Consider the following 17,994-nt stretch of genomic DNA (forward strand, 5'->3'; position numbering starts at 1 on the left):
GTTGAAGGATCTGTTAGGATTCTCAGCCACAGGTTTTGTCTGATTTTAAGGTAAGAATAACACATCATACAGGGCTATTGTTACAGTTTAAAGGCATCATGATGGAACTCAACCAACCCCAAAATTAGTCCGTAGATTTTGTTGAGCCCTGCAGGGGTCCTTTATGCAATGGTTTTATTCAATCTAATGGGGCAGATGAAAATGAAGAGAGCACCATTAATTTATCTTTTCTGCTCCTATGCTGAAACAAACTAATTAATAATGTAAATGCCTTAGGTGTCATTAAGACATCAGTTTTTCTCATACGATTTGTGGACATGTTTTTCACGGGTACTTATTACAGTCTATTGGGCTATTCACACATCCAGGTGTTTTTGCTGGTCTGCAAAAAATCAGAGACTTGTCCAACTTTGATCAGAGACTTAGATAAAGCTCATCAATGCAAGTCTAGAGGTTCATGAAAAATAAAATTGGACAGAACTCAGTTGCAATTCGTAAGCTGGCTGCTGCTCATTTTTCATGATTTTGTTGATAAGAGAATCGTGAGAAACTTCCATCAGTTTTTTTCATCTGAGAAAAACTGATGAAACTCAAACCAAACTTTCTTGACAAAAACTGACACACCAACCAAACTGTTCAATTTTCTTATACAAGAAAATCACTGATATCTGAATGAACCCTTAGATAACTTTCTGTAGAATAATTTACTACTCTTATCTTATCAGCTTTAAAACTTATAACAGGTATACATTCTGTGACATAGCGATTACTAAGTGGGTAGGGGTACACTCACTCGGGTGCGATGGGAGGAAAACAGGAGGCACGTTCCTTTAACCCCCAAGGGTGGTTTGCCAATTTTTTACAATTCTGACCACTGTCCCTTTATGAGGTAATAACTCTGGAATGCTTGCATGGATCCCGGTGATTCTGACATTGTTTTCTCGTGACGTATTGTACTTCATGATAGTGGTAACATTTCTTTGATATGACTTGCGTTTATTTGTGAAAAAAACTGAAATTTGGTGAAAATTTTGAACATTTTCCAACTTTGAATTTTCATGCCCTTAAATCACAGAGGCATGTAACACAAAATACTTAATAAGTAACATATCCCACATGTCTACTTTACATCAGCAAATTTTAGAACCAAAATATTTTTTGTTAGTGAGTTAAAAGTTGACCAGCGATTTCTCATTTTTACAACACAATTTTTTTTAGGGACCACATCACATATGAAGTCACTTTGAGGGGCCTATATGATGGAAAATAACCAAGCGTGACACCATTCTAAAAACTGCACCCCTCAATATGCGCAAAACCACATTCAAGAAGTTTTTTTAATCCTTCAGGAGCGTCACAGGAATTTTTGGAAAATTTTAAAAAAATGAACATTTAACTTTTTTTTCACAAAAAATTTACTTCAGATCCAATTTGTTTTAATTTCCCAAGGGTAAGAGGTAAAATTAGAACCCAAAAGTTGTTGTGCAATTTGTCCTAAGTACGCTGATACCCTATATGTGGGGGTAAACCACTGTTTGGGCGCATGGTAGAGCTCGGAAGGGAAGGAGCGCCGTTTGACTTTTCAATGAAAAATGGGCTGGAAATGAGATAGGACGCCATGTCGCGTTTTGAGAATCCCTGATGTGCCTAAGCAGTGAAAACCCACCACAAGTGACATCATTTTGGAAAGTAGACCCCCTAAGGAACTTATCTAGATGTGTGGTGAGCACTTTAAGCCCCAAAGTGCTTCACAGAAGTTTATAATGTAGAGCCGTAAAAATAAAAAAATCATATTTTTTTTCCCAAAAATGATCTTTTCTCCCTCAATTTTTTATTTTTCCAAGGGTAACAGGAGAAATTGGACCCCAAAATGTGTTGTTCAATTTGTCCTGAGTACCCTGATACCCAATATGTTGGGGGAAACCACTGTTTGGGCGCATGGCAGAGCTTGGAAGGGAAGGAGCGCCGTTTTGGAATGCAGACTTAGATGGAATGGTCTGCGGGCATCACGTTGCATTTTAAGAGCCCCTGATGTACCTAAACAGTAAAAAAAAAACACAAGTGACCCCATTTTGGAAACTAGACCCCCCAAGGAACTTATCTAGATGTGTTGTGAGAACTTTGAACCCCCAAGTGTTTGACTAAAGTTTATAACGCAGAGCTGTGAAAATAAAAAATCATTTTTTCTCACAAAAATGATTTTTTAGCCCCAAAATTTTTTTTCCCAAGGGTAACAGGAAAAATTGGACTGAAAAAGTTGTCCAATTTTTCCTGAGTATGCTGATACCCCATATGTGGGGGTAAACCACTGTTTGGGCGTACAGCAGAGCTCGGGAGGGAAGGAGCACCTTTTTACTTTTTCAATGCAGAATTCACTGGAATTGAGATTGGAAGCCATGTCACATTTTGAGAGCCCCTGATGTGCCTAAACAGTGGAAACCCCCCAATTCTAGCTCCAACCCTAACCCATACACACCTCTAGCCCTAATCCCAACCATAACCAAAAGAAAAAAGAAAAGGGAAATCCACCGGCACGTCCAACAGGAGAATAAAATGTACTATTTATTAGAAAAAACTTTAAAACATGATAAAAAATGAAACCTCAGAAACCTAGGTTTAAAGTTTTATCTAATAGTAAATTTTATTCTTCAGTTGGACGTGCCGGTAGATTTTCCTTTTCTTTTTTCTTTTGCTTGTGATCACCAATGGGTGCGGCACCCTCAGGATGGATCCTGGCTGACATATGGACTTGAAATTGGCAACGTGGTGAGCTTTCTACACTTCCCCTCCCTCCTTCCCTCCTACCCTAACCACACCCCTAACCCGAACACGCCCCTAACCCTAATCCCAACCCTAACCACACCCCTAACCCCAACACACCCCTAATCTCAACTCTAACCGTAACCCTAACCACACCACTAGCCCTGACAAACCCCTAACCCTAATCCCAACCCTAATCTCAACCATAAATGTAATCCACACCCTAACCCCATCTCTAGCCCGAACCCTAACCCTAACTTTAGCCTCAACCCTAACCTTAACCCTAACGGGAAAATGGAAATAAATACATTTTTTTTCTATTTTATTATTTTTCCCTAACTAAGGGGGTGATAAAGGGGGATTTGATTTACTATTTATAGCAGGTTTTTATAGTGGGTTTTTGTTTGGCAGCTGTCACACACTAAAAGATGCTTTTTATTGCAAACAATAGTTTTTGCATCACCACATTTTGAGAGCTATAATTTTTCCATATTTTGGTCCACAGAGTCATGTGAGGTCTTATTTTTTGTGGGACGAGTTGATGTTTTTATTGGTACCATTTTCGGGCACATGACTTTTTTGATCGCTGTTTATTATGATTTTTGGGAGGCAGAATGAACAAAAACCAGCAATTCATGAATTTCTTTTGGGTGGGGCGTTTCTACCATTTCGCGTGTGGTAAAATTGATCAAGCTGTTTTATTGTTCGGGTTAGTACGATTACAGCGATACCTCATTTATATCATTTTTATGTTTTGGTGTTTTTATACAATAAAAACTATTTTATATAAAAAATAAAAAATTTTGCATCGCTTTATTCTGAGGGCTATAACTTTTTTATTTTTTTGCTGATGACGCTGTATGTTGGCTCGTTTTTTGCGGGACAAGATGACATTTTCAGTGGTACCATGTTTATATCCGTCTTTTTGATCGCGTGTTATTCCACTTTTTGTTCAGCGGTATGATAAAGCATTGTTTTTAGCCTTATTTTTTTTTTTACTGTGTTCACTGAAGGGGTTAACTAGTGGGACAGTTTTATAGGTCGGGTCGTTACGGACTCCGCGATACTAAATATGTTTACTTTTATTGTTTTTTTTTAACTTACATAAAGAAATGTGTTTTTTGGAAAAATATATATATTTTTTTCTTCATTTAGGAATTTAAAAAACATTTCTTTTACACATGTTAATTTATTTTAACTTTTACATTGTCCCAGGGTGGGACATCACTGTATAAAGTCAGATCGCTGATCTGACACTTTGCAGAGCACTGTGTCAGATCAGCGATCTGACAGGCAGTGTAGGAGGCTTCTCAGCGCCTGCTCTCAGCAGGCACTAACAAGCTACCTCCCTGCAGGACCTGGAAGGACCCCATGGCCATCTTGGATCCGGGGACCTGCAGGGAGGAGACCCTCGGAACAACGCGATCACATTGCGATGTTCTGAGGGTCTCAGGGAAGCACGCAGGGAGCGTCATACGGGCCCAGGTTACCTCGACGTGATAGTACGTCAGAAAGGGATTAAAAGTTCATGTGGGTTTATTGCTTCATAAACCCCAGAAGCACAAACAGAAAGTAAACAGCCTTTAGAGCAAGCAAAACAAAATAACAATATCCATAGCAGGGCTCTGCTCCATCAAGCCTGTAGTCACACATGCTTGGTTAGTGTACAGGATTCAGGCTCTGTCTGGAGCCAAACACATACAGGAGGCCTTCTCCCTCTCAACACACAGACCCTCATTAGCTTCCTGGGCTTTCAGGAAGCTTCAGCCAGCTCCAGACTCCTACATGGCCTTTTATTTTCCCTCTCTCTCCATGTGGTCTAACCAGGAAGCATATAGGACCTTTCTGACATCACAGGAACAAACCCCCCCCCCCAGGAGGTATGTGGTTAACTAGACCCACCCATCACTTTCTTGTTAACTCTTAAATCCAGCACTTTTCAAATATACAGGTTTGTGGGACAACAAGACCCAGCAACCTGTCTTGGAGTCAGATCGCAGCAGACCTCTGTCTGGGCGATATATAACTGTCTCTACCGATACAATTAGTTGTTAGATTAGGTACATCACAATTCATATACTTATATGAAAGCAACAATTTCTAACAATTTATTCAGTTTCAAGAGATGCTGTTGATCAACACTGGATATTGAAAGGAATGTCTAATGTATTTCAAATGGTTTCCTCAGAGCTGAAAGTTGTAATATCCTAAACTTACTGATCAATGGGGGTTCAATCACTGGGACCGCCATCGATCTCGAAAACAGGCCCATGTTGAGTGGAGCAGAGGTGTGCGTTCTCCACCTCCTGCTCATTCATCGTCTATGGAACAATTCCAAGTAAGCTTACCTACCAGTAACAGTGTACAAAGCAGTGATCAGTAGCAGCATCACGATAGCTATATAGATATTGATCCTCATAGCTTGTTGGATGAAAATGGCTCCAGAGAACATGTCAGCCTAAAAAAAGAATATATTAGTGGTAATGGACATATTTTCTAAATGTTGTAAGAGCACAGAGTACCAAAGGGTTTTTAACACGAAGAAGCAATTATTCTGTCAGTGTGGATACAATACTTATAATTGTGTAAGATATTCTGAATGGAGGTAATGTATGAGAAAGAAAGAAGTTCTACTCCTTGTAGCTCCAGTCTTCTATTATATATTTTCAGCCTGAATGGCTTGAAATTCACATAAATGGTTATACTGTTACATAGCTATGTAGGTTGAAAAAATACATAGGTTTATCAAGCTAAACCTTTCTCCACCAGATATACATGATCTTTCACTAGATTGTTTATATCCAACAATTCTATTTGCTGTGAGAAAAACATTCAGCCCTTTTTTAAAAGCTGTTATAGTGTCAGCCATTACTACCTCTTGTGGTCGGGCATTCCACAGTCTGACTGCTCTCACTGTAAAGAACCCTTTCCTATTTAGCTACCAGAATTGCCATTCTACTATACTTAATAAATGTCCCCTCTTTTTTTATAAGGTCTTTCGGAAGGAAGAAGTCACGTGTTAGCTCTTTGTATTGATCACACATGATGTATACATATAAATGAAATCTCCTTTGAGGTGACTTTTTTCTAAGCTAAACAAGCCAAATTTTCTAAACTCTCATCATAGGAGAGGCCTTCCATCCCTTGTAATGATCTAGTTGAACACCTGTGAACTGACTCTAATACCTAATATCCTTTTAAAAATGTGGTGCAAAAACTGAATCCCTTCATTTTTAGAGTAGAAATAATACACTGGGATCCTGGGATTTATCTCTCTTTTTATCACCCTAAAATCTCGTTTGCTTTTGCGGCTGCTTCCTGACATTGAGTACTGCTGCTTAGCTTACTTGTAACCGGAATACCCAAGTCCTTCTTCTGTTCCGTAGCCCCTAGTTTATTTCAATTTAATGTATATAATGCAGCAGTATGATTTCTCCAGTCTAGGTGCATTACTCTTTTTTTTAATCACCATTAAATCACATCAGCCATGTGGTGTTATATGGTGATATTAGATACAGCACTTCTTTTGATATATTATTGCATTTTTAGGGATGTAATGCTTAATTCTACAGGGTGGGCCATTTATATGGATACGCCTAAATAAAATGGGAATAGTTGGTGAAATCAACTTCCTGTTTGTGGCACAGTAGTATACGGGAGGGGGAAAACTTTTCAAGATGGGTGGTGACCATGGCGGCTATTTTGAAGTCGGCCATTTTGGATCCAACTTTGTTTTTTCAATGGGAAGAGGGTCATGTGACACATCAAACTTATTGAGAATTTCACAAGAATAACAATGGTGTGCTTGGTTTTAACGTGACTTTATTCTTTCATGAGTGATTTACAAATTTATGACCACTTATAAAATGTGTTCAAAGTGCTGCCCATTGTGTTGGATTGTTAATACTATCCTCTTCTCCCACTCTTGACACACTGATAGCAACACTGCAGAAGAAATGCTTTATGTAGGAATGCTCGGACCTGATACCCATAATGTGGTGGTGCACCATCTTGGGTGTCAGATCTGAGCATTCCTAGATGAACAGTTTCCTGGAAAGTGGATTGGTCATCGTGGGCCAGTTGAATGGCCATGAAGGTCTCCTGATCTGATTCCCTTAGACTTTTATCTTTGGGGTCATCTGAAGGCAATTATCTATGCTGTGAAGATAAGAGATGTGCAGCATCTGAAACAACGGATACTGGAAGCCTGTCCTAGCATTTCATCTGTGGTGTTGCTATCAGTGTGTAAAGTGTGGAAGAAGAGGGTTGCATTGACAATCCAACACAATTGGCAGCACTTTGAACACATTTTATAATTGGTCATAAACTTGTAAATAACTCATGAAAGAATAAAGCTACATTAAAACCAAGCACACCATTGTTTCTCTTGTGAAATTCTCAATAAGTTTGATGTGTCACATGATCCTCTTCCCATTGAAAAAAATAAAGTTGGATCCAAAATGGCAGACTTTAAAATGGCCACCATGGTCACCACAAATCTTGAAAAGTTTTCTCCTGGGCCGGTGTCAGCACCCGGCGCACCAGACAAGTGCCGGGGCCCTGGCGAGATGGGGGCCTATAACGGTAAGACACTTATGCCAACACTGATGTGCATCATGCACTCCTGGGGGGCCCCTGAAGCCGGACTACATCCCGACCCTCCCTCCCTGTGCTAGTGTGCTGTGTGTGACTCCAGCCAGGACTTGGACGTGGAGCTGGAGCTGACATATGATTCCCGACAGCAGGAGGCGGCACACAGAGCTCTCTGGGTCTGCAGGAATACTCACCCTGGGGATAGAAGAGACACTTCCGGGCCGGCAGTCGTCACTTCTGGGTGAGAGTGAGGAGTTCGTCATCCTAAGAAGAGCTCACACACAGATCGTCGCGACAAGGTCCGGGACCCGGGTCCACCGTCCAGGTCCAGCGCGGCAGCGAGCAGCAGAAAGACGAGCAGCAGTCGTCAGTGCATGCACGTGCATCCTGTGTCCACAACGGTCGGGGCGATGGCGATGGTGTGGGTGAGTTGCGACTGGTGAGTGACATGACTGTGAAAGTGAAGCAGTGTGACTGTCTTCCTTTCAAGTTCCTGGTCCCAAGCATTGCAGGGGGATGCAGCCTGCCTGGGACTTGTAGTCCTACACTACACAGACAGACCTACAGTATGGCATCTGAATGATGCTGGGACACGACTTGTAGACTATATACTACATGGCTGGCTGTGCTATATACTATGTGGGCTGCCTGTGTTATATAATACGTACGTGGGCTGCCTGTGTTATATACTACGTGGGCTGTGCTATATACTACGTGGGCTGTGCTATATACTACATGGGCTGTGCTATATACTATGTGACTGTGCTATATACTACGTGACTGTGCTATATAGTATGAGGCCTGTGCTATATGCTATGTGGCTGTGCTATATGCTACATGGGCTGTGTTATATGCTACGTGGGCTGTGTTATATGCTACTTGGCTGTGGTATATTTCTCTGCTGTATCTGTGCATCATGAATCGTGGTATGTGTTAAAGAGGGGGGCCCACTGAGACTCTTTCGTCAGGGGCCCTCAAAAACCTGGAGCCGGCCCTGGTTTTCCCCCTCCCATATACTAATATGCCACAAACAAGAAGTTGATATCACCAACCATTCCCATTTTATTTAGGTGTATCCATATAAATGGCCCACCTTGTAGAATTAGTTACAAGGCCTATAGAGTTGTGGCGCTATAGAGTTCAAGTCCTCTTTCTCTCTGAAGAGGCAATTTGCATATTAAATTTCCTAAAGGAGCATTGCACGGCGGATAAGCCTATTTTCCTTGACATTCCAGAGCTGGTATGCTACTCTCCACAAGGAGAATTATTACCCCTTAGACCTTAGTCCAGAGTCTCTCGCCTAACCAAAACAGTTCTTATACTTTGCACTGGCGAGGGACAATAGCCTGAAACACCGTATATTTGATTATGAGGCAGTATAATGATACTTTTATTTTTAAGGGCACCGTGTCGGGATTTGCTGCAGAAGATGGAGAAGAGGGAAATCTGGAGAGATTAGCTCTGGGCATGAAATCTCATCATAGCATCTGTACTACATGAAGACAAAAGAGATGGGAACAACTCCAATCAGAGAAAATGTTACCTATAAAGTATCTGGATGTAAAGGTTTATTTGTGATACTGCCTGCGTCTCATCAATATAGTGGTTCCTGCGTAGTCCATAGTTTGATGAAGGCTGGTTAAAACAACTTCCAGAATCTCCTTGTTATTGTAAAATACATATTGGGAATTATAGATTCATGTGACACAAATGTATATGTAGCTGACTTGACATTGCAATTGATCATTGTGCTAAGCTTGGTGCTGCATTCACGTACTGACTGTAGTTCTGATGCTGCATTAATTTACTGACAGTGGTTCTGGTGCTGCATTCATGGTGCTGCATTCATGTACTGATGGTGATTCTGAAGCTACATTTATCTACTAACAGAGGTTCTAGAGCAACATTCATCTACTGATAGTGGTTCTGATCTTGTACACATGTAAAAATCCATAATATTCTTAAAACTGAAAAATCCTCCAAACTTAGTTTTGAGATTATGAGGATTTGATGAGTTTCTACTCAATTTCTGCTCCAAAAACTCAGTGTAAGGAAGTGTGTGTTTACACTGATTTTTTGGAACAGAAACTCTCCAAATCCTTTTGAAATACTTAAAACTTGATTCTGGTTATGTATGAATGTACTGACAGTGGTTCTGGTGATGTATTCATTTAAGTAACCCTTAAAAAATTTTTCGGCCCTAGGGATTGATTCAGTATGGTCCTTGTGCCAAAAATGTTGTGCACCCCTGGTCTACATGCACCTTTAAAAAGTTTACTTACAGCTATTTCTCCTGACTCGCCCACATATGAACACAGGGCTTGAATGAGTGATCGTGTATTTGTGAAGGGGAATGAGGATGCCAGACATCTCTTGTCATCCAGGAGACCAAAAGAGATATTCTAATTTATATTGGTGATTTTACCCTGTTTTATTCACAAGACGTTTAAAAGTCAATGAAGGTATATAATTATATTGCAATTCAAAACCTCACAGAAAAATCTGGTTTAAGGTCTGAAAACTGTGAATGCACACTTCTCTACTTTGTAGCCATTATCCTACTGAACTCATCACATTCAACAAAATTAAACTCTTCTGATTGTAGATGTAGACTACAAGGCTTACCCTGAAAGATCTTGTGAATTATCAGAAATATAATTCGATAGATATTAGAAGTATCTATGTGAATATATTGGGCCAGAAATTCAGAAACTTTCTCATAATATCAGTGTAATTATAATGAAAACTGGGAGGGTGACCAATTTTAAAAACACTGACGTGCAAAAGCCTAATGGGAGTAAACGTAAAATGAACTCACTGAGATCTTGGTAAACACGTAAAGAAGTAGAGAAAGAACGGACAGGTAAATTCGAATCCGATCCCCTCCAAAACGTTTCCGCAGGTACTCTGGCATTGTGACTACCTAGGAAAAAATAATTATTTAATACAATAATTAATCACTGTTACCAGTTTGTAGGAATGGAGTTGTCACATGAAGAAATGTTCACAGCATGATTGCCAGATGGGCCCATAAACCCTATGGGCTGAATAAATGAACTTCAACATCCATCGTGGTCGACAATATCAGTATACTATGTTTTTGGATCAAGAATTTCAGCATGGCACAGCAAAAAAATTTAATACTGCCTATTATATCTTTTAATCCTAATTTTAGTCTGCAGGTGTCATATAGCATACAACGAATATATTGGGATTCTTCCTAAATAGATGGCAGGAGATTTACTGATTAATATGCTAACCAGACCAAACACACAATGTGAACAGAGCCTGTTTTTGTCTTGCTTTACTGTTTTATATTTTTGATCAGGTGATCATAAAATTGACTCAACCATTTATTTTGATTTCTCATTGTCATTCTATGGACCTGACAAAAATACTTAAAGTGGATCTGTCACCTGATTTAACACTAAAAACTGCATTAATTTTAAAAACAGATAATTTCAACCTGATGACGCTGCAGAGGCTGCTTCTGTATGCAGGATCAGGGGGTGCACAATGCTGCTGGTCTGAACAGTAAATCATCAGGAAGCTGGGAGTCAGAGGAATGATGCACTCCTTAAAGGGAACTGAACCTGAATTTGGCGGGACCGGTTTTCAATCTTGCCTTGCGCAGGCGTGTACTACGGAGGACATAGTATGAACTTCAATCCAATATTGTGGCCAGCATGCAGCCAGCGGGTAAGGAAAGGGTGAATCAAACACCCGAAAACTCCGCCCATATGACCGAAAACCGGTCCCGCCAAATTCAGGTGACAGGTTCCCTTTAACAACAAAGAGAGCAACCCTCTACATTTTGGAAAAATGTTCATTAACAAGACTTACCCCTGCTTTCACGTAGATTGGCACAAAGATCCATCCTAGAATGACCACCATGACCAGAGCCTGAAAAAAAAAAATGAAAAAAATCCTCAGTGATTATTTCCCTTTTGATTTCAAATATTTCATGATTTTACTTGCTGTCAGTGAAAGGAAATATTATTTCTACCTAGGTACTGAAAACCTGTACTGACCTAAAGGCTCCAATATACTTTAGACAGCTGTTGACGGAATGATGGTTCGGCCGGCAGCTGTCTCACCTGATTCTCCTCTCTCAGCCAAGTGCTCCTGTGTTCTCTATGAGAGAGTCACTACTACATCATGTTCCAAATTATTATGCAAAAACTATTTTACTCTGATTTTCCTAAATGGTATATGCAAATGATTCAGTATAATGTTCAAATCCTCAACTGTTAAAGTATAAATCACATTTTATTGGACAAGCCTCGCAAATACAGTATTTCTTTTTCAAAGCTAAAAAAATCTCAAAATGCAAGGCTAAGTTCACCTCTTGCGTTTTGATACTTTTTTTATGCAGGAAAACCTGCTCTCTTAGCAATAAGGAAGCAGTGTACAAAAGCAGATTTTGCAGAGTGTTTGCCATGTTTTTGCTGCTTTTTTTTTTACAGCATTTTTGTAGGGTACACTTCTGCATGCTAAGAAAGTTTAGTGCAGAAAAAAAATCTAATTCAAATTCATCAGGTTTTGCACCAAAAAAGCAACAAAACCTGATACCTGCATTTTTTGCATGTTTTTTTTACGCTACTGGCTGAAAAACGCTGCAAAAACTGAAAGACATGACATGCTGCATTTTGCAAAAAGGCTGCTCTTTGACAAAAAAGTCAGGAAAAAAAGCAAGGTGTATGCGTGAGATTTCTGAAAAGTAGCATTAAAAAATGCATTAAAAAAGACGCTACAAAAACGCAATGTGTGAACATAGCCTCATGCACAATAGCGTTTTCAAACATGTTACAGGTTGTAAAGAACTGAAAATGGTCATTTGTTGAATTTACAGCATTAAGAGGTCATATTCACTGATATAAAAAGCTTTTTCAATCAAAACCAACATAACAAGCCAAGTTACATGTTAACATAGGACCCCTTCTTTGATATCATCTTCACAATTCTTGCATCCATTGAACTTATGAGTTTTTGGAGAGTTTCTGCTTGTATTTCTTTGCATAAAGTCAGAATAGCTTCCCAGAGCTGCTGTTTTGATGTGAACTGCCTCCCACCCTCATAGATCTTTTGCTTGAGGATACTCCAAACGATCTCTATAGGGTTGAGGTGAGGGGAGGATGGTGGCTTTAATTATCACAGCAGCCAATGACTCAGGGTATTCTTTGCAGCATGAGAAGGTGCATTTTGCCTTGCGCAGGTGTGTTCTATGGAGGACAGAGAATGAACTTCAATCCAATATTGCAGCCAGCATGCAGCCAGCGGGTAAGGAAAGGGTGAATCAAACACTCGAAAACCCCGCCCCTATGACTGAAGATTGTTCCCACCAAATTCAGGTGACAGAGTCCCTTTAAGTATGTCTGGGCCCATTACAACCATTTTGGCTTGTGAGCACTGTTTAGTGGTGGTTGAATAGTAGGTTTATGCACAGCAGACTGTAGAGGATCTTACACATTGAGGTTCAAGGTACTCCAGATGTACCAGCAGCTTCAAACAACTTTTTGCTGCTTTGTTATAGTATTTTTGCAGCTGCTCTCCTACTGTACTTTGAATTTGATGAATTTGTCTTGCAGAAACCTTCCTCATTATACTTTTATCTGCACAAACCCGACTGTGCTTTGAATCAGCCATAAATCTCTTCACAGTATGATGATCACGTTTAAGTTGTCATGATCCAGCATCATGGTTTGATCCGGTGACCTCTGGATGTTGGTCGATTTCCCTCTCTGTTGGACACCCTGTGCTGTTTCTGTCCTACTGCTGGTAATGCTCTTGTCTTTGCTGCTGTGTTGCTTCTCTGTAGGTTTTTTCACTTCCTTATTCTGGTTTGTCCTATGACATCTTGGGAGGGGCTATGTATTCTCTCCTGACACATGCAGCCTTTGCTGGCTATATTCTACTTTAGATGGATGTTTAGAATCCCAACTCCTCAGTGAGGGATTATCCTGCTAAGCTTATGCTTCTCCTGTGGTTTGTTTGCGTGTTCCCCCTCTCAGCACTTTTCTTATTTTGTTACATTCAGGGTCTGGGGATTTTCACGTGTACCAGTGTTTTTTTTTGGGTTCCTTTCTTTTTCATCTGCCTCTCTTGTATGACTATGTGAACATATCTTTAGCCCTGTATCTCACCCCCTGTCTGTGTGCACTACATTCTGTTGCTTTGTATAGTTGGGGGTGCAGTTAACCCCTTCACCCCAGAGTCTGTTTTTACCTTCCTGACCCGGTCAAATTTTAAAATTCTGACCAGTGTCATTTTATGTAGTTATAACTCTGGAACACTTCAATGGAACCCACTGATTCTGAGAATATTTTCTCATGACATACTGTACTTCATGATAGTGGTAAAAATTTGTTCGATATGACTTGCAATCAAAGTTATGTCACACAAAATAGTTAATAAATAAAATTTCCCACGTCAATTTTACATCAGCACAATTTTTTAATCATAATTTTTTATTTGTTAGGAAGTTATAAGGGTTAAAATTTGACCAGCGGTTTCTCATTTTTCCAACAAAATTTACAAAACCACTTTTTTTTAGGGACCACATAAGATTTGAAGAGACTTTGAGGGGCCTATATAACAGAAAATACCCAAAAGTTACACCATTCTAAAAACTGCACACATTGAGGTGTTAAAAAAACACATTCAAGAAGTTTATTAACCCTTCACATGCTTCACAGGAATTAATGGAATATGGAAGAAAAAAAATGAACATTTAACTTTTTTTTCACAAAAAAATTAATTTTGATCCAATTTTTTTATTTTTACAAGGGTACCAGGAAAAAATGGACAGCAAAATGTGATGTGCAATTTCTCCTGAGTACGCCGATACCCCATATATGTGGGGGGAAACCACTGTTTGGGCATATGGCAGAGCTTGAAAGGGAAGAAGCGCCATTTGACTTTTTGAATGTAAAATTTGCTGGAATAATTAGCGGATGCCATATCGTGTTTGGAGAGCCTCTGATGTGCCTAAACAGTAGAAACCACTCACAAATGACACAATTTTGGAAACTAGACCCTCAGTGAACTTATCTAGATGAACTCCCAGGTGCTTCACAGAAGTTTATAACATCCAGCTGTGAAAATAAAATAATCTAATTTATCACACAAAAATGTTTTTCATCCCCAAATTTTGCATTTTCACAAGAGTAACAGAAGAAATTGCAGTATACAATTTTTTGTGCAATATCTCCTGAGTACGCCGATACCCCCATATGTGGAGAGAAACTACTGTTTTGGTGCACAGCAGGGCTCAGAAGAGAAGGAGCACCATTTGACTTTATGAATGTAAAATTTGGTGAAATAATTAGCTGATGAAATGTCGTGCTTGGAGAGCCCCTGATGTGCCTAAACAGTAAAAACCACAAACAAGAGATGCCATTTTGGAAGCTAGACCCCTCAGGAAACTTATCTAGATGTGTGGTGAGCACCATGAACCCTCAAGTGCTTCACAGAAATTTATTAAGTTGAGCCTTGAAAATAAAACAATCGCATTTTTACCACAAAAATGTTCTTTAAGCCCCATTTTTTTATTGCACCACAAAATTTGTTGTGAAATTTCTACTGAGTACACTGATGCCCAAAGTGTGGAGGAAAACTACTGTTTGTGCCCACGGTGAGGCTCAGAATGGAAGGAGAGCCATTTGACTTTTTGAATGCAAAATTTGCTGGAATCCTTAGTAGATGCTATGTCAAGTTTGGAGAGCCCCTGATGTGCTTAAATAGTGGACACTCCCCACAAGTGACCCCAATTTAGAAACTAGACCCCTCAAGAAGTTTATAACATTGTCCGGTGAAAATGAAAAAAAAAATGTTTTTTTGGCTCCTAATTTTTTATCTTCAAAAGGGTAACAGGAAAAAATGGACCACAAAATTAGTTGTGCAATTTGTCCTGTGTACGCAGTTGCCCCATGTGTGGGTGGAAAGTACTGTTTGGGCATGCGGCAGGGCTTATTTAGGATGGAGCGATGTTTTGGAACACAGATTTTTATGGACTGTTCTGCAGGTGTCCTGTTGCGTTTGGAGAGGACCTGATGTACCTAAACAGTGGAAATTCTCCACAAGTGACCCTATTTTGGAATAGACCAGTCAAGGAGTTTGTTGAGATGTGTGGTGAGCTCCTTGAACCCCCAGGTGCTTCCCAAAGTTAATAATGCTGAGCCATAAAAATAAAAAAAACAATTTTTTCCCACAAAATGTTCTTTTAGCCACAATTTTTGCATTTTTGCACGGTTAATCTGGGAAAATGGACCTGAAAATTTGTTGTGCAATTTCTCCCCATATGTGGCTGGAAACTACTTGTGCAAAACTCAGAATGGAAGAAGCGCCATATTGGAGTTCAGATTTTGCTGGACTGGTTTGAGGGCGCGTTGTTACAAAGAATTTTATACCATTAGGCGGTGAAGAAAAAATAAATAAATTTTTACCACCAAAATTTAGTTTTAGCCCCATATTTTACATTTTCACACTAGGAAATGGATAAAAATCACACCAAAATGTGTCCCACAATTTCTGCTGAAAGGGAAAATACCCCATATGTGGCTGTACAGTATTGCTTAGCCATACGGTAAGACTCAGGAGGGAAGGAGCGCTATTTTCCTCCTGGATTGCAGATTTTGCTAGAATAGCTTGTGGACTCCATATGCAGAGCATTAAGTGCTAGATAAGCAGAATTCCCCCTCAAGTGATCTCATTTTGGAAATTATACCCCTTTGGGAAATTATCTAGATGTGTACTGACAATTTTGACTCCATGTGTGTTTTCTGAATACAAGCAGCAGTGGATGTTGCTGAGTGAAAATTGCAAACTGTCATTGTGGTGCCCATACATTGTAGTTACCAGTATGTGGTAGTCACCAGTACGTGATAGTGACTAGTATGTGGTAATGCGCAGCTCATGCTTCTGGAGACGTACACCTGTGAGCTGTCATCACTATAGAAATGCCAAACAAGTGGATGCTAATTGTGGTATAGGCACACTGTAGTGCTCAGAAGGGAAGGGGTATTTGATTTGGTAGGACAGAATTTGCTGATTTTCTTTTGGGGGAGCTATAGCGCTTCTCCAGAGCCTTTGTACTACCAGTAATGTGGAAGCCCCCTAATATTTCCGTTAACAGATGACAGAGCTGAATGGGGGCTTGCTTTTTTTGTGGATTGATCTGAAGCTTTTGTAGGGAACATTTAATATAACATTTGGGATCACATTTATACGGCGCTCTACGCTGAGCACTTACATCGGGGTTTACATCTAAGTCTCCAAGTGACACGATTCAGATGATACCCCTGAGGGATTCATTCACTATAAGGTGGCAGCAGATTTTCTCTGGACTCCGTCTGGCCTCTGTTCAGTGATGTCCTTCTTTTCAGAGGTGCACAAAACTGTAGTCGACCACGCTTTTATGCACCCCTAAAAAGAAGCACACAGCCAGATTATAAGCAGCCACACGGCGTTCACAGTGCCTCCATCTGCCTTATTATAGGGAATCTTCTGCTGGGGATTCCATCTGAATAAAGTTTTTCAGAGATTTACACAGAAACTTTGATGTAAGCGCTCAGCGTAGAGCGCAGGATAAATGTGAGCCGAGCCTGCGATCTTTGGGAGGCAGAATGAAAAAAACAGCAGGCGAAGAATTGGTTTGATTTATTTTTTACAGTGTTCCTCATGTGGTAAAAGCGATTAGATGACTTTATTCTTCAGGTTGGTGCGATTACAGAAAAACCAGATTTATATTAGGTTTTTATGTTTGGCTGCTACTGTCACACACTAAAAGATGCTTTTTATTGCATTGCCATATTTTGATAGCTATAATTTTTCCATGTTTCGGCTGACATAGTCATGTCATATTTTTTTTTGTGGGACCAGTTGACGTTTTTATTGGTACCATTTTAGGGCACATGTTATGTTTTGATTGCTTTGTATTCTGAATTTAGGCAGAATGAACAAAAACCAGCAATTCAGGAATTATTTTTTAGGGGATTTTTTTATGCCACTCCGTGGGTCAGTACGATTACAGTGATACGACATTTATATCTTTTTTATGTTTTGGTGCTTTTACACAATAAAAACTATTTTATAAAAATATATATATTTTTACAGTGCTATATTTTGTGAGTTACAACTTTTTTATTTTTCCGCTGGCAAAACTGCATGGTTGCTTGTTTTTTGCAGGACAAGATAATAATTTCAGAGATACCTTTTTATTTAGATTGGCCTCTTTGATTGCACTTTATTTCACTTTTTGTTTAGCGGTGTAACAATAAAGAATAGTTTTTGGCTTGTTTTTTTATTTATTCACAAAATTTGCTCAATATTATTAATGTCCTTCCACATTGGAGGACTAAGTACCGTAACAACTACTTTATCACGTGAGGTTTTGATCACACAAATGGAGAAAAAAGTGACCTATACCATGGTACTGATAAAAACTAACAATTTATTAAGAAGAAATTCTTTAAAAAACAAGATACATGGGGGGCGTGTCCTAGCTGGCCATGTGAGTGGACGCAGGGAAGAGCGCTCCCGCTGCCAGAAGGACTAATAATCCTGTTTTAACCCCGACCTGCGGGGATACTTACACTCCTGCGGCTGGCTGAAGGTCCGGTGAGGGCAGCGGTGCAGAGCGGT

General features: G+C 39.7%; 1 protein-coding gene across 1 annotated transcript in view; it reads right to left on the reverse strand.

Moving 5' to 3' along the window:
- Positions 1-17,994, reverse strand: part of SLC5A1 (solute carrier family 5 member 1) — a 149,147-nt gene that overhangs the window by 37,511 nt on the left and 93,642 nt on the right. The window contains exons 4-6 of the mRNA XM_069757633.1: positions 11,197-11,256; positions 10,172-10,276; positions 5,113-5,218 (exon numbers count right to left, since the gene is read on the reverse strand). Coding sequence (XP_069613734.1) covers positions 5,113-5,218; positions 10,172-10,276; positions 11,197-11,256 — 271 coding nt within the window. The remainder of the gene's footprint in view (positions 1-5,112; positions 5,219-10,171; positions 10,277-11,196; positions 11,257-17,994) is intronic.

The sequence above is a fragment of the Ranitomeya imitator genome, chromosome 1 (assembly GCF_032444005.1).
Source record: "Ranitomeya imitator isolate aRanImi1 chromosome 1, aRanImi1.pri, whole genome shotgun sequence".
NCBI lineage: Eukaryota > Metazoa > Chordata > Amphibia > Anura > Dendrobatidae > Ranitomeya > Ranitomeya imitator.